This window comes from Podarcis liolepis (assembly GCF_965112155.1).
Source record: "Podarcis liolepis genome assembly, chromosome: 6".
NCBI lineage: Eukaryota > Metazoa > Chordata > Lepidosauria > Squamata > Lacertidae > Podarcis > Podarcis liolepis.
The window spans coordinates 71,708,522-71,732,665 of record NC_139559.1 but is presented as its reverse complement, the minus strand read 5'-3'; the positions used below and the strand labels follow the sequence as shown (position 1 = coordinate 71,732,665).

The 24,144-nt window shown below is 41.4% G+C and overlaps 1 protein-coding gene across 7 annotated transcripts in view; it reads right to left on the bottom strand.

Moving 5' to 3' along the window:
- Positions 1-3,647: 3,647 nt before the first annotated feature.
- The window catches only part of PKN2 (protein kinase N2), a 53,277-nt gene continuing 32,780 nt past the window's right edge, over positions 3,648-24,144 (bottom strand). For 3 of the 7 annotated variants that reach the window (XM_083511013.1, XM_083511014.1, XM_083511017.1), the window contains exons 7-22: positions 22,974-23,159; positions 22,176-22,285; positions 18,951-19,094; positions 18,778-18,853; positions 18,296-18,467; positions 17,969-18,098; positions 16,531-16,688; positions 16,365-16,440; positions 16,033-16,124; positions 14,414-14,590; positions 13,403-13,465; positions 13,041-13,117; positions 8,400-8,542; positions 6,962-7,069; positions 5,614-5,694; positions 3,648-5,533 (exon numbers count right to left, since the gene is read on the bottom strand). In XM_083511013.1, the coding sequence (XP_083367139.1) occupies positions 5,330-5,533; positions 5,614-5,694; positions 6,962-7,069; positions 8,400-8,542; positions 13,041-13,117; positions 13,403-13,465; positions 14,414-14,590; positions 16,033-16,124; positions 16,365-16,440; positions 16,531-16,688; positions 17,969-18,098; positions 18,296-18,467; positions 18,778-18,853; positions 18,951-19,094; positions 22,176-22,285; positions 22,974-23,159 (1,997 nt within the window). In that variant the 3' untranslated portion in view covers positions 3,648-5,329. Of the gene's footprint in view, positions 5,534-5,613; positions 5,695-6,961; positions 7,162-8,279; positions 8,543-13,040; positions 13,118-13,402; positions 13,466-14,413; positions 14,591-16,032; positions 16,125-16,364; positions 16,441-16,530; positions 16,689-17,968; positions 18,099-18,295; positions 18,468-18,777; positions 18,854-18,950; positions 19,095-22,175; positions 22,286-22,973; positions 23,160-24,144 lie in introns of all 7 variants that reach the window. The other 4 variants (XM_083511015.1, XM_083511016.1, XM_083511018.1 and 1 more) reach the window with 2 other exon arrangements.

Genomic DNA, 24,144 nt, shown 5'->3' with positions numbered 1-24,144 from the left:
AACTTGGAGCATACATCATCTTTTGAAATTCTTCGCTTCCTATTCAAGCATTTTTATATTGTTGCCCAAGAACTATTATTTTGGTTAAATGCAAGGTATATTTTGGGAAGTTTCAATCCAGAGTGAACATATGATGTGCGTAACATTTCTGCAAGCATTTGAGCTTTGACTCACCCGATTTGATTTCTGCTGCTCCTGCTTGTGGTGGTCTGGATGCTGTTTAGTCTCTGATAGGAGGAAGATTTCTGAAGACTGGTCTTGTATGAGAACAGGAGACTCTGCCATCCTTGTTCCCAGGTATGTTGTCCTGTTAATAACTAATTGAACTCTAGTACTTAAAACAGGACTAGTCCAGTAACCCTACCAACAAGCCACTTCAAAAGTGACCCTTGCCAGTCTGGAAACTAGGGAACAGCCAGCTGAATCCAAATTGATTCACCCTCCTTGTTTCCTTTGCTGTGGCCTAAATTTCCAGGCTTACTAATGAACTATTACAGAATATAGAAAGGGCAGTCTGGCCACACGAGGCTACTACTCCTATCCTGACATCTGTAGATGCAATGGTATCGATCTTGTAATGCATGTAAAACATAACCAAGGAATGACTTAATTCAAGCCTTTTTTCAATTAGTATTACCAAGGTAGGGCACAATGTAATCAGCTGAGAAACATGGTAAAATATGTTAAATAGGGGTGTGCCTTGGCACTGCATACAGTAAGCCCACAGTTTGTGGGCATTTGACTCATGTGCATTCAGATTTATGGGCAAAAATTTAAAGGGGCATAAAGTGGGTGGGGTTCTGGGAAACATTATTTTGGCAATCCCACCTGCCCTTGAACCCAATGGGTTTTGACTATACACTATTTTGGCTTTAGGTGTGGTGGATTCCCCAGAACATAAGCCCTGTGTAAGTGGCAGGATTATGTTGTATGAATTACAGGGTGACGTGGGGGAAATTCTCACAGCTGTGGCTCAGCTCCAGCCAAGAGTCAGGAATTATGGAAATTGTAGTACAACACCTGGAGGCCCACGGGTTCCCCAGCCCTGCTTGTAAATAGGTAAGCAGTGAAGTCTCCTTAAAAGTTTCAAGTTAACCTGGTTATGAGTAAATGTTTGTGTGAAGTACAGAACCGACCACTCAAGGCGATGAGGAACAGAACTTTTAGCAGTTCTGCCCTTTCCAGGCCTAAACAGAGACTGAAGCAAATTAAAAATAGGGCCTTTTTGTCCCTTGAAACCATCAGTCTGATTTTGCAGGCTGCTAGGTCAGGGCTATTTTGGTTCCCTCGCTGCTCCAGCAGCATTCTTAAGCCATAATAGTATGAGGGGAGGAGCCAATGATAAGTACAAGTTTATGTAGATCTTGGATCAGCTCAACATCAAGCCTTGCCTCTGTACATTGAAAAAACAAAACAAACATCTCAAATCTTAATCTTGGTGTGCAGCCTTAACAGGATTCTTAGAACCAGGTTCTGATGTTGAGTGCGGTAAGGCTGGAGTCTTGACTGTCATCTTAGGGACATCACATAGCTTTCCCTGCCTCTGCTGTGGAATGGGCAGGGAAATTCAATCCACAACAACCAGTGTCTTAGATTATATCTGCTCCGTGAGAAATGTTAATACAATCTGCTCCATCACAACATCTGTCAGAAAGATATTCCTAAGTCCTCTTGCCTAGCATGGGTTTTTCATAGGTGAAATCTTCCAGGAAGCCCTTCTACAATACAGTGGTACCTCAAGTTACATACGATTCAGGTTAGAGACTATGCTAACCCAGAAATATTACCTCGGGTTAAGAACTTTGCTTCAGGATGAGAACAGAAATCGTGCTCCGGCAGTGCGGCAGCAGTGGGAGGTTCCATTAGCTAAAGTGGTGCTTCAGGTTAAGAACAGTTTCGGGTTAAGAACAGACCTCCGGAACAAATTAAGTACTTAACCCGGGGTACCACTGTATCAGTTACATCCTGCTCGAGTACTAGAATAGTATTTGCCTTGTAGCAGGCATAGGCAAACTCGGCCCTCCGGCTGTTTTGGAACTACAACTCCCATCATCCCTGATCACTGGTCCTGTTAGCTAGGGATGATGGGAGTTGTAGTCCCAAAACATCTGGAGGGCCGAGTTTGCCTATGCCTGCTTGTAGGCTCTAAGGTGCTGTACTTTGAACTGACTGTCGATTTTTACAGATACAGAAAAAGTTGTTACTCCTCTTCCTATCACCATGAATAGCAGTCTCTCTGTCTTGGACATGACTGATCAGTTGAGGTCCATAAGAACTCCTGTAGAGCCCCTTGCTTTTCACGTTGAGGGATAAGGGAGATTTTGGGATTGGGGCACATTGGTGCATAATAGCTGCAACGTATTTAAAGGGGTTGCCTTGCAGCAGTCCATGAATACATGCCATGGTTTTTTAAAAAACCATGCAGACAAACTGGGCAGTGTGGGTCTGTCGTACCACACTATCAAGAGTGGGCTTCTGTTAGAACTTTGGGACGCTTGGATTACTTCAGCTTCTGCATTAACCTTCGTAGGCAAGTAAAACTGGATTGAACAACTGAATTTGAGCTCCAATGCTTGAATGAAATCCTTTTAAGGAACCATAATTCAGATAGCCTATTGCCCCCCCCCCCCATTTCTCACTTAAATGTGTGTGTGTGTGTGTGAAACCAGGTCAACATTTAAAGCAAAAAAACCCACACCCTCTAACTACCAGTACAGTGGTAACCTTGGGTTACATACACCTCAGGTTACAGGCCAGAAATAGTACCTCGGGTTAAGAACTTTGCTTCAGGATGAGAACAGAAATCGTGTAGCAGCGGCAGCGGGAGGCCCCATTAGCTGGTGCTTCAGGTTAAGAACGGACCTCCAGAACGAATTAAGTTCTTAACCCGAGGTACCACTGTACAACCTTTACATGATTATATATGCAGTTGTGTGGGTTGTTTTGACGCTATGGTACCACAAGGTTACTGACAAGAGGAACAGAAAATGAGACTTTTTACGCACCCCTGAAAGAAAAGGGTAATTCAAACCAAGTTCTAAACACAATTTTTATCTAAAGACCAAAAAGCAAGATTATAGGATTCAAATCAGTAAATCATGTTTTCATATACAAATTTCACTATTTAAACTTTAATTTGATAGTTAACTGCAAGACAGTTTGTAGTATGACATTGTTAAAGGCACATTTCATTTTAATGCATAGTGTACCATTCTAAAATAACCTAATTTCTTTACAAAGTGCTTCAGCAGCCACATACAAGTATAGCAAAATATATTTACAATCTAGAGTTTAAAATCTTAATTTGCCTAAATATTTTAAAAAACTAGATAAAATTAGTGCTTTCTTTCAGCTTAACTGTGTGAACATACCCTGCCTCTAAAATTTCTTAAAGTGATTTACTTAGATTACAAAACATTTCTGTACAAGATGTACTTACAAAAAAAGAGAAAAGGGTTATTTCTGTAGGACTTTAAATTTGAATCACCCTTTTGGGCTCAGCTGTCTGTAGCTCTAATTTTGGAGTATAAATGAATAGCCGACTGTACCTCAAGTGTGTAGTGTTTTGTATTTAATTGTGATACAGCTATTTGAGATGGAAGGGAAATAGCATTTTTTCCCAAGATGCTAATTTGCTTTAAAAAAAAAAAAAAAAGAATTACAGGTTAGACATTTCATGATTTGATTTTTTGTTTAGTCTTTTACCATTGTTCTTTGTGGACACACTTACATGTACATTATTCTAATGAACCCGTTACATACGCTTCAAAGTTCAGGCAATGAAGGCAACACCTGGGGGCAGCACTGTCTTCACATGGTTATGTGGTTGCCATTTATCTTTCATGAAACCAGATTCCAGAGAAATAAGTCTGTGTGGATTTAAACATCACACAACACATTTTTGATCTTGGGCATGCTGAGTATGAGCCTGATGACAAACCAATTTTAATAAGCTAGGGAAAGCAGAGAGTTGTTTTCCACAAACAGACTCAACCTTTTAGAAAACTACGTAAGTCTGAAAGGAGCACACACAGTATCTGGTCAAAGACATTTTAACTTTTCAAGGTACAGCATAGTGTTAAGAGGCTTAAAATATACAAGTCTTATCAAAAATATTTATACATTCTCTCAAAACATATTGCTTTTACCCTTATTCTCAATAATTGCCAATGAAGAGTCTGGAATTCAGTGGCCTTGAAATGTATACAAGCATGTTTCTCTCCCCCCCCCCCATTAAATCTGAATTTAGCAATACATTCACCTAGCCACTGGATAATGCTAAAGGAAGTGGTAAAGTTAATTTATATGCTTGAAACAAAAATATACTATAACTTCCAAATATACATGAACACGGCATGTATACACTGAAGATCCTCATTCTTTAAAGATGATATGGCAACACCAAATCAGCAAATGTAAGATGAACGAGATAGCTAGACACACAGATTAGCTAAAATAACGTATCAATGGAGTTAGTGTGGAAAAGACATGACTTCCAAGAGTACAAAACAGTGATTGCATCTGGGGGAATGCACACATTAGAAATGTTCCTGATTTAAGACTGGAGAGACATTCTTACTCATTACATTCTTCATATCTGCTGGTTATAGAAGTTGAAAGGCAAAAATTGTTTGGCAAATGCTTTGGTAAACTTCTTAGGACCGATCTTCTCTTTTTAAGAATGGAAGCACTTATACTGTTCTCCTATAGGTAAGGCTTTTAAACATTCCCCCCCCTAATAAATACCATAGAAAGTTTACAAAACAAGGCATCAGTTCTTAATCCTCATTCCCCCCCTAAAAAAATCAAGACAACAGTGTGCTTAACAGTCATCAGGTCTATGTTTTTTGGAGATTACTGTATCTTTCTTTTTTTTAAGGACAGACATTTTGCCTTCCTTCTTCCCTCTAATCGCTGAGTAGATGGTTATCAGTCTAGCTCAGTATCTGGTTGCTAATCCTGCTTAAGGCAGGTCTTTTTGCAATGTTTTCTGCTGCAGAACAGTAAAGATACAGTACAAGTGTGCCCATGTGAGAGTGGAACACAGCCTATACCTGCCAGGTCAAGCTTAAAGAGCTGCACAGAATCGCTTTCCAGTGCTCAATATTTTTTTTCTTTAAAAAAAAAGGATATACAAAAACGAGGTCACACCTCACGTGTAATAAAAACGGTCCTTTTTCCAAAATCTTCATGTGATTCAAAAAAGTCGGAAGCTACAGGCAGCACAGAGAACAATCCAACAGCTGGTATTCTCAAAAGGAGGGAAGGAGTGGGGCGAACGCTGTTCTGATGAGCCAGTCTGCTAGGATTTCACAGTGTCTCAAAAGAATTAACACCAATCAGCAATGTAGTCAAAGTCTCTGAACATTTCCTGCTGGTCTTCTGAAAGTATCCTAGGCTCCCGGGGTGGAGTGAGAATAGGTGCTTCTGAGGTAAATTCGTCATCAAAATTGCTGACGTCTTCTCTTCCTCGTATGATGGGGACAAAAGGAGGCTTCATTTTCTTGGCAAGCAACGCGTTCCAATCGATCAACTGCAAAATGAAAACACCGAGTTAGCTCCCTGCTTCTGGCTGCTCCCAGATTGCACCCAGGCGTTTCACTTTGCACTCACCCGGAAAAAGTGATGCCTCTTGACATCTTCAGCATCTTTCTCACCAGCGCCGAGACGCCGCTCTGGGTTTCTCCTCAGAAGCTGAAACGATATCAAGAACTTTTTGTCAGTAGCCTGCTGGAGCAAAGCGTTCCTGTTAACAATTTCCTGAGCCATGTGAGTTCTTTGAAAAAAGCATGATATAAATATGAAGTGATTTTTTTAAAAAAAGCACATCAGGTTCCCCAGTTAGTACAGCAAGTAGCACTGGGAACTTTAGAAAAGAAAGCGAAATGATTGCCTTTGTTTTTATTACTTCATAAATTTAAAATTCTCGTTGGTTTGCTGAGACCCAAACGGTGGTTCTGACCAAGTTGTATTTCAAGCAAAACTACTGACATCAGTGTCATGACAGAATGACAGAATTGGTTTCCACCTGTTATTAACAGCATAAAAGAGTCCCAAGGCAGTTTACAGAAAAACAAATTAAATAACAAAAATAATCTGAATAAAACAAAAAAAGTACAATGGCAAACCCAAGAAAACCCCCAACTTGCTGTCTTTAAAAAGACAAGGCATGAAACCACGCACTATTTTCAGTTTCCCTTACAAGAGAGGGCTAGTAATCCAACCACTCACAGCAGCAGACTAATGACATCATATCCCATGCAATCAATCCCCGTTCCCACAGAGAGAAGACCCAATACACAGAAAGAGTCTCCAATTGTTTTTTTGTCAAAGGAGAGAAAAGAGCTCAAAGTTCTAGGGCTTCCATGATCTAGAATGTAGGGTCTCTACTGAGTCCCAACTACCACTCTCTGCTGCTACAAAATGGAAAGAATCCTCGCTGCTGCTTTGCTTATCTCCAGGGATATCATAAGCCGGTGTGTTAACTTTTTATACAGCTGTGGTTGCTTTCTCAGGTGCTCCAGTAAAAAAACACCAAAGTCCTACTGACTCACAAGTAGTACCAATCCTACCAGTGAGTAAATCGGGGGTGGCTCACTAGTGACCCTTCAAGATAGATGTTGCTGGACTACAAAACCCATCATCCCTGACCACTAGCCCTGCTGGCGGGCAGGTGGATGGGAGCTGCAAGCAGAGAAACTTGGAAGGACCACAGTTAGTCACCCATGGAAGTAAAGGTCATACCCACAGTATTTCTACCCAACAGACATGGGGCATACATCTGGGGAGGCTAGGATATTACTAGTATCAGCAAGCCACACTTGCCTTTGACGTAAAGTGAACTTGAGAAATGTACGTAGCAAATAAAAACGTGGACCTTAAAACACTTTGCTTTCCCTTACACACGTGGCTAAACAAATTAAGAAGGAATGAAACAAGCACACAAAAAGTACCATCTTACCCTTCTCATTATTGAGATGGCTTCTGTAGAAAGGAACCGAGGATATCTTACTTCATCATTTACAATACTGTCAAAAACCTCTTCTTCATCATCTCCTGGGAAGGGAGACTAGAGGGTGGGGGAGAAATAGCGATAAGAATAATTTCCAGAAACTGAATTTTCATCGATATATTCTCTTAATAAATATACTCAAATTTAACCTCCTGGGCCGTGTTCAGAAAGTGGTGGTGGGGGATGAGTGTTCAGACCCTTGGGCCCTCACTTGTGGGGTGCCTCAGGGTTCCGTCCTCTCCCCCATGCTTTTTAACATCTATATGAAGCCGCTGGGAAAGATCATCAGGGGGTTTGGACTGGGTGTCCATCAATATGCAGATGATACCCAGCTCTACCTCTCTTTCAAATCAGAACCAGTGAAGGCGGTGAAGGTCCTGTGTGAGTGCCTGGAGGCGGTTGGAGGATGGATGGCGGCTAATGGATTGAGGTTGAATCCTGACAAGACAGAAGTACTGTTCTTGGGGGACAGGGGGCGGGCTGGTGTGGAGGACTCCCTGGTCCTGAATGGGGTAACTGTGCCCCTGAAGGACCAGGTGTGTAGCCTGGGAGTCATTTTGGACTCACAGCTGTCCATGGAGGCGCAGGTTAATTCTGTATCCAGGGCAGCTGTCTACCAACTCCACCTGGTACGCAGGCTGAGACCCTACCTGCCCGTGGACTGTCTCGCCAGAGTGGTGCATGCTCTAGTTATCTCCCGCTTGGACTACTGCAATGCGCTCTACGTGGGGCTACCTTTGAAGGTGACTCGGAAACTACAGCTAATCCAGAATGCGGCAGCTAGACTGGTGACTGGGGGCAGCCGCCGAGACCACATAACACCGGTCTTGAAAGACCTACATTGGCTCCCAGTACGTTTCCGAGCACAATTCAAAGTGCTGGTGTTGACCTTTAAAGCCCTAAACGGCCTCTGCCCAGTATACCTGAAGGAGCGTCTCCACCCCCATCGTTCTGCCCGGACGCTGAGGTCCAGCGCCGAGGGCCTTCTGGCGGTTCCCTCATTGCGAGAAGCAAAGCTACAGGGAACCAGGCAGAGGGCCTTTTCGGTAGTGGCGCCCGTCCTGTGGAACGCCCTCCCATCAGATGTCAAAACGATAAACAACTACCTGACATTCAGAAGACATCTTAAGGCAGCCCTGTTCAGGGAAGTTTTTAATGTATGATATTTTAGTGTTTTTTTGGTTTCTATGGAAGGCGCCCAGAGTGGCTGGGGAGACCCAGCCAGATGGGCGGGGTACAAATAATAAATTATTATTATTATTATAACCAAATGAGAAGTGAAAAGAGTGAGGGATTCAACAGAAACCTACACCCAACAGCTCTTTTCAAATTTATTTGCTCTTTACAGATGAATAAAAGAAACAGTTTTACATTTTGTGAAGCTTACCTCACCAACCAGCATTTCATAGATGAGCACACCAAGACCCCACCAGTCTACAGCTCTTGTATAGGAAGTTTCTGTCAACACTTCTGGAGCAAGAAATTCTGGAGTGCCACAGAATGTACTTGTCCTGTCACCAAAACCCATTCCTGCAACAATTACACATGTTTAGTTTTTTGTTCTATGAGCCTTTCACCTTTCCAGTTTTAAACTCATGGGATTCTTACACAACAAAAACCGTGTATGACATGAACAACATTGCATATTTTTGCCTGTTCTGCCAACTCCATCCAAATTCTGAAAGCTAAATAAGGATACTTTTTATTGCAAAATAGAGTTGATGGTTTTGAACTCCAAATGTTCAGCCAATTATTTACAACTGGTAACATTGTAGTGGTTTAAAAAACAACAACAACAATGGTCTTGCAGAATGACAGAGAAGATACAGATTCATTAAGACTGGAATCCTAGGCTCACTTATCTGAGATTAAGTCCTATAGAACATAAGGCCTACTTCCGAGTAGACTTGTATAAGTTTGCACTCTAAAGCATTTACAGAAAATGTTTATTTTCTTGTCTAACACTATAAAATGCTAGGCATTTCGTTTTGCCTCTAAAATAAGCAAACTATGAAATATGACTTTTCTTTTAAAGATTTCCTTCTTAAGCACAGTGAAGCCAAGGTATGTATTCAACAACCCTTTAGAAAAAGCCAACAGCTTAATGTCATTTACATACGCTAGACAGAATTTTTGCCAGTGGCAACAACTCATTTAAGAAGGGTGTGATGTGAATTCTGTGCCAAATTTTACAAAAGGGCAAGAGCAAGCAGGCATTCAAGAACTTCTTGATTGTGTACTGTCAAACTACTTCCTTATTAACAAAGGGCATGCATAATTCCCCCCCCCCTTGCATTTTTCATTGGTGAAACTATGTTGTGTGTAGGTAGGACAAATTTGAATTTCCAAGTGGTAAGAAACAAACCTTGGCTCTATAATTATTTGTAAAACTCTCTCTCTCTCTCTCTCTCTCTCAGCAGCAGCACACGTTACATTTTGTACACTGGTACTAGCACTCGAAGCATACGCACTATCAAGTGTGAAGAACCTGCATTTGCCTTTAAATAAATAAGGATTCTTGATGCAGTTTTCCTACAGCAAAAGTCCCATTTAATTGCTCCATCTTGCCACCTGTGCAGTGTTAGAAACTCAGATATGAAAGCTAGGAGCTAAATGGCACCTTATGGGCACAACAACAGAATGTCTAGGCCTGTTTTATAAAAAAAATACAAAGCTGAAAATGAATGAACTGCAGCTAAAATCTTATGTTCATTTTTCACACGGTCTAGTCCTTCCCTTGCCCACCTCCCTAATATTCTTAGAGGGTCTCTTCTCCAGTCTTCAGAGAGTGGCTGGAAGTGGGGAGGCAGAAAAAGGTCCTCCTTTCCTTCCACTGCAGCTTTAATCTGAAATCTTACTGCGCCCAGAAGCTTAGAAACTGCTCGCCCTAATGAAATTTTCTGTCACAAAATGCGCCTAGAACAGTGGGAGTTTCGAACACTGCACCTGTGTCTGATGTAAGACTGTGTCAAGGTCACAAAGACTGCAGAAATCTATTGGGTATCCACCATCTATTTCTTGGAAATATGTCCCCAAGCCATGAATGGCTCAGTGAGACCCTACCTGTCTAGCCCTTTTAGTATAAAAAAACTAGTCTTTGACCTGGGTCTAATGGGATTTGAGGGTCATGTATGGCAACAATAATGTGTTCCTAGATGAAACTTGCTCATGGGGTCAATGACTCGAATGGTTATTTTGTTCTGTGTTCAAATTCCCTGAAGTGTCTTCACACGGTTAGCCTTTCTTAACTGTGTTTTAGTGGTAAAGGGTTCTTATTCTCTGCTTATAAACTCCTTAATGAAGTATAGCACTTATTCCTTGTGTGGCTTCCTGATGTAAGCTTGGCTTTGAATCTGGTACCTGGCTACTTGGTTATATGCTACTGAGTAATTTGTGGGCTTGCAGCTCTAAAGGACTGTTTGGCCCTTTGCAAATCTTGGAGACTTTGCAAATCTCAAGGACTTCCAGAAACAAACTCAGTTTCCCCTGGCTCAGGATTGGATGACTACAGGGGTGGGGCAACCCCTGGGTTATCTCACGTAAAAGGCAGCTTAAGCAAAATGAGATGATAAAATAGCCCTGAACTCTTTACATGGTTTGCAGCCATGGGAAAACCAGTATAAGGAAAATCATTTACATGTTGGCAGTGTGGACAAACAGACTCTTCATGCTGTCAACTTGGGATATACTGTATTTTTTGCTCTATAAGACTCACTTTTTCCCTCCTAAAAAGGGGAAATGTGTGTGCGTCTTATGGAGCTAATGCAGGCTGCGCAGCTATCCCAGAAGCCAGAACAGCAAGAGGGATTGCTGCTTTCACTGCACAACGATCCCTCTTGCTGTTCTGGATTCTGAGATTCAGAATATTTTTTGTTGTTGTTTTCCTCCTCCAAAAACTAGGTGCGTCTTGTGGTCTGGTGCGTCTTATAGAGCAAAAAACATGGTAACTGGAACAATTCTTTTACAGCTCCTTTCTATAGTGGAATACCACGTATAATTGAGAACCAAATGTTGCTTATGCAGATGAAACCACCTGAGAAGCCATTATTTTCCTCCTACCAATCCATAAAAGCAGAACACTATGGCAACTCCTCCTCACTGCTCTGGCAATTGTTTCTTCCTGACTCGAATGAATTGATAAAATGAAAGGTCCAGGCAGATCTTAAGCTGGTTTGGGTGGTGAATTCGAAAATGTGGAGATGTAGGGTTGTAGTCAATATTTTCACTTGCGAATTTGTTATGGCTGGAGTTTGGATCCTAGAATAATAGGCAGGGTGGGTTATAGAACGTAGCGTGTGATTGGCTGCTGGAGCCATGCAACCCGGCTCCAGAAGGGAAGTTTGAACTAGCCTATCAGGTGTGACCACAGGATATCTAGCCTGGGTCTGGGAGGGGCCTGCAGACTGGACACACACGATGACTGACTGTTTTATGTGTGAACAATGAAATAAACTACATGAAACCAACGGCTTTTCTCTGAGTATATTTCAGAATGGAACTTCCATTAACTCATTCCTTCATGTGCACTCATGGAAGGAGTCCTTTCATAAGCACATCTCTGCTCCTCAATAGAAGTAGCAGTTCATGGAGGAACAGCATTAGATACAGCCCAAAGGAAGCTGAGCAAATAACTCTTCTTTGGTGATGGGACATACTATCTTATCTTTGTTACTCAGAGCAAGCAGGGATCCAGACTAACAACAAAGTGGAAGGGGGTGGGCACACAGCCTAAATTATATTTCCTTCCTGTTTTTTATTGCACAGAAATACTTCCAATTCAAGTGTTTTGAACGAAGCCCAACCAAATACCAAAAAATAAACAGATATAAATAAGAAAGCACAGAAAACAGAATCCGACAAAGCAGAGCTATATACTGTTTTCCCCACTTTCTCTGATGGGGTTCCTAGGACAAACCAGCAATTTCTAACTTTAGCAAACAAGTGCAAGCATTTTGAAATGCTAACAGCTCTTCTTAAGATCATGTGTCTTGTCATTAAAAATGCAAAGATTGCATTTCAGCCAGCACGTCAGCCTTTGTGAAGCAAATTCTCCATGCATTTTGCAGCCTGACCCTAAGTTGGGCCCCATGGAGTTCAGTAGAGCTTACTCCCATGTAAGTGTGCTGTAGTCTTAGTTTACAGAACAGTTGGAAATAATGTAATTGGTATACAGCAGATTTCCCTCCTTGCCCACCCTATGCTTTGTGACAAAAATGTTTTATTTTTCTCAATAAGACTTTCTGGATCATTCTGAGGGTCCTATGATGATTTGCTGGGGCCTTTGGGTGAAGGGCAGGTGATATTCAAAAAATAAACCCACCAAAAATAAAGAAAAAGGAATATACAATAAAAACATAAAGCAAACCACTGAGTACAGCTGCTCTAAATGCTTTGGACAGAACGTTTTATTGATCTAGCTGGAAAGTTGTTTATGAGAGTAACATTAGCCAATGAAAACTGATGCCACAAAAAAGTGTTAGTTTTTAAAACTGTGTTTTGAAAGACATGTCATCTTTCATTTCTTTTGCAATAAATTCTTTTGAAATTACAATAGGCTTTTTACCATGCAATCCTATACATGCCTACTGACATATAAGTTCCACTGTGTTTAATGGGACTTACTCTGAGGTTAGTGTGCGTAGGACTGCACCCTTACTGGCGAAAACCCACATTTTGGAGTTTTTACCAGAAGGTTCCAAATGCTGCTCAGCACAGAACTCTTTTTTCGGGGACTGCCCAGAGGCCATGGCAAAGAGCTACTCTAAATCTGTGATTTGTTTAATTGATTAAAAGAGGAAAAAATTCACATGTTCATTAACAATGCCTCCCCCAACACCATATGGAAGAGAGCAGAGATGTCTCTAATCCACAATCTGTGCAGCACTCAGAATGAGGAAGGGAGGGGAGAGGTGGAAAGGGGAAGTAGAGGGGCTACCACTTTTAATCTGAGGCAGTAATTGATAAAAGTGGGTTGCAAATTCCCGACTGCTATTATAAGCCACTGAGAAATACTGTTGAAAAAGCTTACCCTCTTTGCAGAGGCCAAAGTCCGCTATTTTCACAAAACCTTCTGTATCCAGCAACAAGTTGTCTAGCTTTAAATCTCTGCAGAGAAGAAATTAAAAACAACTCATTCTGACCACGAAGGGAGACAAACTATACGGGGAAAGTATTAGCTGCAAATACTCAAAATTGTTATCCTTTCTGAATTTAAGGTGTTTGGAAGTGGCATGGCAGGTTTGTGTAAACACCCAATGCAACTGTCCTCCTCTTCGCCACATGGCAAAGAGGAGGTAACATTGTTAATGTATCCGAGCAAACATGGTATATAAGGCAAACATGTAAGAATGTGAAATGAAACAAAAAAATCTAAATCTTATGCAAACTTACCGATAAACTATCTTGTGCTCATGTAAATATTGCAGTCCAAGAACCACACATGCAGCATAAAACCTGTTTGTAAAGAAATATAAAAGAGGCGAGAACTGACGTTGCATTTTTTATACTCCTACAAAGGATAACTTTTGAAAAACATGTGACCAGAAAACCTTCAGAGCAACGTTCAGTACCACCAGAGGAGTCTTTTCAGGCTACTTTATTTTGAATATGGGTTTCTAAGTTTTTAATAAAAAAGAGCACCACACCTCAGTAGCAGAGGACACACTTCCATGCAGCAGGTCACAGGCTCAATCTGTGGTTCTCCAGTTCACAAGGAACAGGTAGACAGCAGGCAGTGGGAAAGGCCTGGGACCCAGTGGACCATATTGGGTTAAACAGGACAGTCTGACCCGCTATAAAGCTTTCTGCCTGTACTCCTCAAAAAGTATAATACCGGCATCTATGTCATGAATCTCTACCTGGCAGGTATCAGTGAGCGAAAGCAGCATCTGCTGATACAATTAGAACAGCTCCCTTGATGAAGTAGGTGTGCGTGTTAGGATACTGCCTGTCAACTGAAAGTCCTGTTGTAGTTATGCCCCTTGCAGCCAGACACGAATTGCCTAAATCCATCAGGATGCCGTACAAGCCCAACCTATGCTCTGCCGGCTTCCATTAGCTCTACACAGATTTCACTAGCATAAGTCAACTGGTTGCAGGAGCTACATGCCATGTACCTAAAGGACGTATGATACAACATTTATAAGCTGGCGTGGCTATATGCAGACACATCTTCTCAGCAGCAAAATTTCCTCTCCCTTGCAGTTAGGGTGCATGAGATTAACCACAGTTAAGACTAACTAGGGTTTCCTTTAAACCAAGTTCTGAAACATGAGGTAGCTCCCAACCATTTAGCAGGGGAAGAAGTGTTACTATGTCTTATTGGCCCTGCAGAGTATTATCTCACACGGCAAGCACCAAACCCAACTTACTTACGCCACAGCCAACCCTTTTGTTACTTACACTGCTCTTGGTTCGGAAAAGACATCCGTGTGTATATGCATCATGAGGTCTCCTCCAGCTGCGTACTCCATTACGAAGCACACGTGATCGTTGGTTTGGAAACAAGCAAAGAGGTTCACCAGAAAGGGATGCCTTACGCTGTTCACAGTTTCAAAAATTCGCTTTTCACACATGAGGCTGAAAGCAGAAATGTTTTATGAGGTTGGATCAACTATTTATCTTCATTACATGGGTGACGGCTCCAAGAAGGGATACATGCACAAAATCCTAAGAGTTAGAAGGGGCCCTATGGGTCATCTAGTCTAACCCCCTGCCATGAAGGAATACGCACCCAAATGGGGATCAAACCCAAGTCCTTGTCATTATCAGCACCATGCTCTAACCCGCAAGGCGAAAGCCTAACTGCAATGAGGCCACTGTAACCGCAGGCTTCCAGCAGAAGTACTGAGCTTACTGCAATTAATACAGTGGACCCTCGGGTTACGTACCACTCTAGATACGTAATCTTCGGGTTGTGAAAGCAACAAACCTGGAAGTGTATTCTTCTGGGTTTCGCTGCTCGCACATGCGCAGAAGTGCTCTATCGCGCCGTGTGTGAGGGCAGAAATGGCGCCTCTGGTTACGAATTTTTCGGGGAGCGCACCGCCCCCCGAAACAAATTAAATTTGTAACCAGAGGGTCCACTGTAATGACAGTGACCCACAAGTAGCAAGACCATGGAAGGCCATCAGGACTTTTTTGGTAATACAGTGGTACCTCGGGTTAAGTACTTAATTCGTTCCAGAGGTCCGTTCTTAACCTGAAACTGTTCTTAACCTGAAGCACCACTTTAGCTAATGGGGCCTCCCACTGCTGCCGCGCCGCCAGAGCACGATTTCTGTTCTCATCCTGAAGCAAAGTTCTTAACCTGAAGCACAATTTCTGGGTTAGCGGAGTCTGTAACCTGAAGCGTATGTAACCTGAAGCATATGTAACCTGAGTTACCCCTGTATGTGGTAAATGACAACAGTGCTGAGTTCTTGCAAGGGGTATGATACTAATGTGATAATTATTTTTTTTAAAAAAAAGCACAGCAGCTTAACAATGAATGACGAACAACTACACAATATGGGCATGCCCTCATATAGAGAGAAAGAGAGAGAAGGTTGACAAGCATAAAACCCAGGGATAGGCTGGGCACTATTTCTTACTGACCCAAGCACATTTACTTGTAATTATGTTCTACCAGAGATGCTTGCAAGTATGTGTGTTTAAGGGTCAGGTTTGAAAATCTGGCAATTACTGCAGCCCATGATTAAGATCTAAACAGCTGCACAACTAGTCTGATACATCAACGGGGCTTTGAGTTTGAGTTCTGAAGAGTGGCACCATCTTCTAAGACACGAAGCATGGAAAACTGCTTTTGGGTTATATGGCAGGATCATAACATGACCTGTTATAAAAACTCTTAATGAGTATTTTCTTTCTTTTTTATGAAATGAAATTAGTTTCTGCAGACCTGAAATAAATTATGTAAAAAACGTTAAAGATACAAGTCCTTGGCCCCACTCAAAGTAGTAGTCTTGGTCTGTGGGTTTAGGGCACATTTAGATTTAATGACACCTGTCCTTCACACTGACCTGTCTACTTCATCACGAGCAACAATGTCTCCTTTCTTTAAGGCTTTAATGGCAAACATTTCGTTTGTATTCTTATATTCAGCCAACAGGACCTGAAACACAAAATAATACTCAATTTGCATGCTTTCCATTACATTTTATGTTCCAAACTCGCACCTGTTGTGTATACGTTTAAAAAGCTTGCTTCAAAGCTGCGAAAAATCAACAAGCATATTACTGAGCACATAGTGAAATGCAACAGGCTGCTGCAAAGGGAAGTGGGCTAAGAGGAAGGAAGGGGGAAACCATGATGCGGAAAGAGACAATATTGTAATTTTAGCTGTCAAACGTACCTTTCCAAAGTGTCCTCTACCCAGTACAGCACAACACCGGAAGTCTTGCAAACTGAATTGAAATCTCTGTTGTATTCTGAAATACAACAATTTTAAAAAGTAAATGACAATTTCTGCTCAGTATTGGGTAGAGTTATACATCAAGTTAACATAAAAGAGGACTTACCTTCTATCTTCGGGCTCTCGTATATTATATTCTAAATCAGAATTTGAATTTTGAGTCTCGCAAATAATTTCCGGCTGAAGTTTGGGGACAAAATTATTTCTGTCATTCTCAAAATCAAATGTTTCTGCATCCTGTGAAATGTGTAGAAGAAAAAAAATCTGAAGATTTAAAAAAACAAAAGTTGCTAGAAATTGGAGAAGAGTAATGTTACAGCAGTAGGTCTTAAATTTAGAATTGTGGAATTCAGAATCTCAAGGTTGATTCAAATGCCTTCTAAAAGAGCCCTCGAGAAACTATATCTATTTGCTAAACCTCTTGCACTGTTTGTGATAGGACTTGCAAAGACAGCACAGAGGAACCTGGTCTAAGAACTGGTTTAAGAATGCTGTCATACAAGCTACCCTACACATATTCATGTTTCCCACATAAATGAAGTTGAAGAAAAATAAACAAACCCTCTTCCATGTATTACTGGGACACCTGCAATCAATTCTTCCTAGCCAAAGGCAACCTGGCATTTGGGTATTTCTAAACCTGGTTTAAGAACACATTTTGATTTTGATTGTTTAATTTATATACCGCTTAGTATGTTACAAGTATATCTAAGCGGTATACAAAAAAACTGAAGAAACAACTTAAACAAAATATTACAAAAACACACAGTTACATATAAAATGTTACAATAACACCAAGTTGCTAAGATATACAAATCAATATCCATTCATTTTCCTTTTGATACTCAACCTCTGGGTTTTCACCCAGGGTCCAAGCAAACTCTCCGCTCACCCACAAAAGTCTCACAACATTGATCTTCAAGTGCTTGAAAAGGACTGTAAGATTCTTTATTAGGAGACAAGACTACTTCTTTCTGTATTTGAACAATCCCAAGCAATGTGCCAGGGACTTAGGGGAACCCTGTTTAGAATGCCATCTTTAGAGGGAGGGAAGAAACACAAGGAGTGAGGCCTTGTCAGTGAAACATGTCAGTGTCCATCCCTGCTTCTTTTAAGAAGTCTTAACAAATGTTTATTGGTTTGGCAGGGTTTTCAGAACCTGTGAGACTTGTTGATCATTAAATGCTTGTTGACAGTTCTCTGGTTAAGTTCTAACTTCAAATACTTCTTTGGTCAAGTATCTACTACCTCAAATGCTAGTAGGGTGCAAATGAGTTTTTGCAGTTCAGCAGTTATTTAAAAGGAGAGGTCATGACCCAATTATAAGAACGCTTTAAGCTATTACGCAACTCAGTTGAGAAAGTTGCACACAGAAAGATCAGCTGCAGAACGCTTTGCATAGCAACCAATTATTAAAAAGTAAAGACATCAATAAAGCAACAACAAATCAAGAATACAACCTGTGCTATTTGTAGGTCACATTTCTCACAAACCTAGACAGAACAATTTGTGCTATTGTTTTAAATCTATATTAGAAGTCTTGCCTGAGTGGGTGTAGGTGGAGCCTTTGGCTCAGGCGAAGGTTCGCTAATTTCTCCAAGAGAAGACGCACGTGGAGGAGTATGTGGGGGTTCAGGTTCAAGTTCAAACACCAGTTTGGCTACAGGGGAGTCACTTAAAAGAAAGCAATTCACTTGGTGAGCATGGCAACAATTTAGGAAAATTTAAAAAATAACTTCATGCTAATTGATACTTTTCTCTTTTTAAAACTGGAAGAAGGAATTTCAAGAGGAGTAAATAAGCTTGTGTTTCCTTCTACATCACAGGAGTTTTTTGCCATATAAGCCTGCTTAAGCATCTCAGCCACTTACCTAGTTGGTGATCTTAATTCAGGAATGTGCGCATCACCTCCTGCAACTGCGGCAGGCACAGCTTGAGGGCTGAAGGTGCCGGTATGATTTACTGTAGGAATAGCTCTTCTCACAAGCCTTCCCCAAGTGGCAATATTAATATTCATTTGAGGAGCTCTGAGAAATGTTTTGCCTGTGGTTAAAGAAAACAGAGAGCACAAGTAATCTTTTTACTTATCACCAAAAGCTATAATTAAAAGAGAATTCATATTCATTAGTTTATTATTTGTGATGAATAAACTGAACATGTCACATATTCCACATTTTCCTGCTTTTTTTTTTACAAACAGATTTCACTATTGAAAGCCCTATCTACAATTTCTAAACAAATATTTTTACATGAAATTCTGACGTTTAGCGTCAGCATCCTTTTCAGTTAACTTTGGAGAATATAAGCCTGTATTAAGATTAAGATACAACACCGATTTGATGAAATCTGTTACCTTGCTGCTTGGAGAAAATTTTCTTTTGCCTTTGAAGTTTTGGTCTTCTTTCAATAACTGGATTAAAAAATGTAACCTGCAATTCAGACAAGATGTGTTAAATAGTAAAATAATGAATCTTGGAAATCATTCACAGCCTTTAATAATTTTCTTTAAAAAACGTTGGCACTTACCTCTGCAAATAGAGTACCCTGGGGTTCAAGATAGAGACACATTCCATGTCGCTGGTTGTCTAAGAAATCTTCTAACCTCAGAAACTTCACCGCACAGAGAGATCTCCAATCGCGCCAATAAACAGAAATTTCTAATTCACGTGACTGAAGGGATTTGAGGAGGAGGAGACAATGTTAATTTGTGCAGCTGCTACAATTCTAAAGATTGTATCCAATACACTCACTCCATAAGTGCAAGTGGTTATGCTTGTGCAATGGAACTTCCCCTGTAACCCTCTCCATTTCCTTCCCAAATCTGCTCTGGAGGATTGGGCAAAACCCCAGAAAAGATTGCGGGTGGGTGGGGGCATGGAGGAAAAAGAAAGGGGAGTTCCGCTGCACAAGTGTAAATCCTTGCACTAACCTGATTAAGTGCTACATTCCATGCAAGTGAATAGTGTACACATTCCCTCCCCAGCACCACCTCATTATGGGAGCTGGTGACTCTGGCATGGGAGGGGAAGCACACTGCTGACCCTGTATACATGTTTCACTTACTTCATATGAACTGGCCAGGAAGACATGCCTATAAAAGAATGGGCATTAACAAGTGACCAGAAGCATTCCATAGGAACACAGAAAGCTACCTTATACCATGTCAGACCAGGGGTCAGCAGTTTTTTGTGGCTTGGGCCGGTTCATGGTCCCGCAGACGCCACGGTGGGCCGGGGCGTGTGTGCGCACGCACACACTATTTCAGGCGCTCCTTATGGCGCAGAGGTGTGCGCAGCTTCCCATTGGCTGCAGGGGCTTCCTGCAGCCAATGGGAAGCTGGCCAGCATCACGGAAGGCGGTACCCTCTGTGCTCTGCACCAGTTTAGCACAGCGCACGGGAGCCGACCGAGCGGGTGGCAGCGGTCCATGGGTCGGTTAAACAAGCAGCCCATGGGCCTTAGGTTGCTGACCCCTCTGTCAGACCATTAATCTGTCCAAATCAGTTTTCTCTACACTTGACTGGCCGTGGACCTATAGGGTTTCAGGCAGGGATGGATCCGAGCCCCTCCTCAAGATACTGGAAACCGAACCTGTGTTCTACCACCGCTGCACCATGCGCCCCCCCCAACTGCAACAGTGCTCAGGGTGAACCTAGGGTTTTACAAGGCCCTTTGTAAAGTGTGTTCCAATTTAAAAAGGCTACTATCAAAACACCCGCATACAGAGTCAACAACATTTATTCTAATGCAGTCCATGTTATGAAAGACGAGCTGTGAAAATATATATTTTTACAAGGCGAAATTCTTGCCTTGCAATAACCACTTGAAACAATACCCATACATGCAGAACAAACACTACAGGTAGCTTAATTCAGTGTGGCACTAGGTAGGCTGAAAGGGAATGATTTACTACTGGCAATCACAGGCACAGATAAAAGGAAACTCCTGCAACTTCTGTAATATATAGCCTGGATGACAGTGCTGAAGGGAAGAACACTGGCCTCTGCTGTCGGTCAGGGGACCAAGGGTCACCAAGAGGTTGTACCTCCTGCCTCCCAGGAAGAGCAGCATGCAGAGGGGGAGTTGAGCCTGTTCCCATCCATCAGTCAGAGAAGGAACAGCTGAAGGGAGCTAGATTCCCTTCTCCCTGCCAGAATGAGCACTTGGCTCCACAAGTCAATTGCTCTGGGACCACAAAGCTCAAGGGAAGCTTTGGGCTACTGGAGGCTGCACCTTTTGCCCCCCAAGAGCATGCTAAAGACCAACATGGCCCCATCCATCAGCCATGCTTTTCCCTTTTGCGAAAGGGAACATCTAGGCTTTTATTTTAAATAACTGTACACCACTTAGAAATTTTTAGGCATTTCCGTCAGTGTTTATTGACAACAACCACCACCACCAACGAAGGAGAATCAGACACAGGTAATTCTTCTGTTTCAATTCACAAATATAAACGGGCTCTCCCAATCTCCACAAAATCCCCTGTTATCATTGGATCCTATTAAATGAAACAATTTTCCGTTATCACAGTGCTCCATTTACTAACTTGCATTGTTTCTGCCTAAGGAAACAAATAGTCTGCATGTGTGAATTTAACCCCTGACACTCAAGACCACCGTCATGGCACGTATTCATTCCAGAAAGTTAAAAAATATTAACAAGCCTTCAGTTCAAGTGCTTAAACTGCACTGATTTCAAAGGAATTTAAAATACACTTCTGTTGCCCAGAATTGAACCCCGCACATTTTAGCTTAAATGTCCTTCCTGAAGAAAGAATTAGTTGGGATATTAACTTCAAAATCAGTTCAATTGATTTAATTTTTTTTATATAATTAATGGGCTGTATTTTTCAGAATAATATTCTGAAAGAATATGGTATATATTTAACTTTGGAAGAAATCTTATTCATTGGCCAAATATCAGTTTCCTTTCACCCTCTCACATTAAAGCAACTGGCAGACTGTGAAAATAGCAAATGAAGAATTTTGTTGTTGTTATTTTAAGAATAACTGTTTGACTTGTTATAAAACTTTATTGGCTAGAACTTAGAGCTTTGTTGTTTTCCAGTCTACAGTGGAAGCTTGGGTTGCAAACGTGATCCGATGCACATTCGCAACCCGCAGCAGCACATCTGTGCACTCGCGGGCTGCTATTCGGTGCTTCTGCACAAAGCACAATTTAGTGCTTCTGCGCATGCGCAACCCCCAAAACCCAGAAGTAAACTGTTCTGGTAATTCCGGGTTTCGGCAGGTCCGTAACCTGAAAAAAATGCAACCTGAAGCATCTGTAACCCGAAGTATGACTGTATCTACTTTCAGGTCTATTGAAATAATGTATTTAACCGGAGGAAATATTGTTTATCACTCATTGAAGTCTACATTCGCTCTTAACTTCATCCTCAAGAAACTGACAGATAAGAGCCATACATCACCAATAGTGGGGGATTTATTACAAAATACAGAGACTTAGAATCCTATAGGATGGGATGCACTTCTGCTTATACAAGTGCCCTCTCAAATTTTTGCTGACTCCTCCAGTCCCCTTGCTGCAGATTTCAGTGCCTCATAACATCCTGTTTCAAGTAATACCCCAGAACTCGGAAGTGGATTTTCAAGGACCAGAAGGAGCATGGCAGCAAAAAACAAACAAAACTTCAGATCCCAGCTAGGACCTCTCCGTGTATATATACAGACAAATAAACATAAAATTACCAAGTTGGTAATCACTGTTAACACAATAAAGAGGTCCTTACTCGGTCTAGCTCCAGTGTAAATTTCTGATCCCATGACTGATTGGAAATAGGCTTCCAGCTAGTTTGATCAACCACTGTATTGTCCAACTTCAAAACAGCACAGATTTCGTCTGTAAGAAAATTACACAAACTCAGCTTAGAACTTTAAGAGGATTTTCAAGAAGTAAAACAAGCAAAACATGCAAGGACTGGTTATGTGTCTGGAATGGAAAAACAAATACAAACATTACGAGCTGCAAGAATCTATGGCTACTGTTAAGTTTACGATTATTTTAAACGTCTTATGTTTAATGTCTTTCTTCTTTTACCCTTGCTAAATAATGGTGAATGTTGACACACTCTCCCAGTTGAAACTCCCACCAGTTGAAGTTTCCCAATCCATTGTGAGTGGGGTTCAACCCTTCGCTGATAAAGGACTTGACACTGGTGACAGTATTCCCTGCTGCTGCTGCAGCCTCCCTCCATCTTTCCCCACCAATGTGCCTGGCAGTGGTGATAGAAGCTGGCACCAGGGCTCCTGCTATGCTCTGGAATGTTTCAGCAGTGTCTTATGTGGCAGCACCCCTGATAAATAGGTTCTCAGGGTTCCCAAGCCAGTGGACTTTTCAACCTACTTAATATTTTTTAGCATTCACGGTCCTATTCCGAAACAGGAAACTTGTTCAAGACCTCAGCCTGAATGATCTGATGTGCTTAAGAAGTACTACTAATAACCCAATTTTACATGTATCTACTCTTACTGAAAGGATTCATGAAAGTGTTTTCTGAAGATAAAAGCAAAGGTAAAATGTACTGAACTGGACAAATCATCAGTTTTCAGGAGGTTCCGACTACTCCCACTTTTACTTTTGCTTGTTCGGCTCATGAAAGATGATCTGGCTTCACTTGGACTCCATCCGGGTAGAGTAATGGATGTGGCTTTTGATCGACCGGGGACATTCTCCAAAATATCTTGGCAGCCCATGAGCCTAACTTCCAAAGTACCTAGAATGAGATCAGATTGCCTTGGCTCATATTCCTTGCAAAACACCCGCTTCAGCAAATACAAATAGTTCATGAATGGTAGCAGGACAGGTAACTCACAAACTTTCAGTCTTGTGGAGACGATCTAAAAGCACAACCCTTTTTTTTTTTAGCTAGTCACAATGTAAGAGCTGCTTCACACAATGTCTATGAAAAATAAGCATACATATATATGGGTCGCAGGATACCCTGATCAAGTGTTTCCCTGGCACACCTTCACAAGTTTCACAGCACTATCCATGCCTTTCGAAACATACATTTGTTTTCATATATCACCTTTCTCAATGTGAGGCCTTCTAGATGTTGCCGGATATAACTCCCATAAATCCTTGGCCAACGGGTTGATGGGAATTGCAGTCCAAAATTTCTAGAGGGCAACAGTTTGGGAAATGCTACCTTACACACTGGGGGATAGTCAACCGAGTGTTACTCAGAGTAGACCAACTGAAATAAATTAACAAGATTAAGCTAAACCCATTAATTTCAATAGGCCTACACGGAGTAAAAATTAGCTGAATACCACCCATCATACTTTTAACACATATACAGTAAAGAGAAACATTAATTTTGTAAGAAAAATGCAAATCAACTTTTACCATTTCAACTTTGACTTACATGTGAACTTTCAATGTGAATTTATTTGGCAAGGGACAGATTGTGTGTGCAGGACTACGTATGTAACGAGCTAGTTCTGCTACAAGTTCAGTTTAAAAACTAAAGTCATTTTGGGAAACACAAGCTAACAGCTGTGCTCGTGCTTCTAATTTGGTTGTTTATTAAATAATTTAGTAAACAACATATTAGGAACAGAGTTTTTATTCAACACCTGCTTCAAGTTAGCAAATAAAATCTGCAGGGATGTATTTAAGATCTTCATTAAGCATACAAAATATCTTGGAATTTATTTTCTTTATGAAGTGCTGCAATTACAGACACGCACACAGGC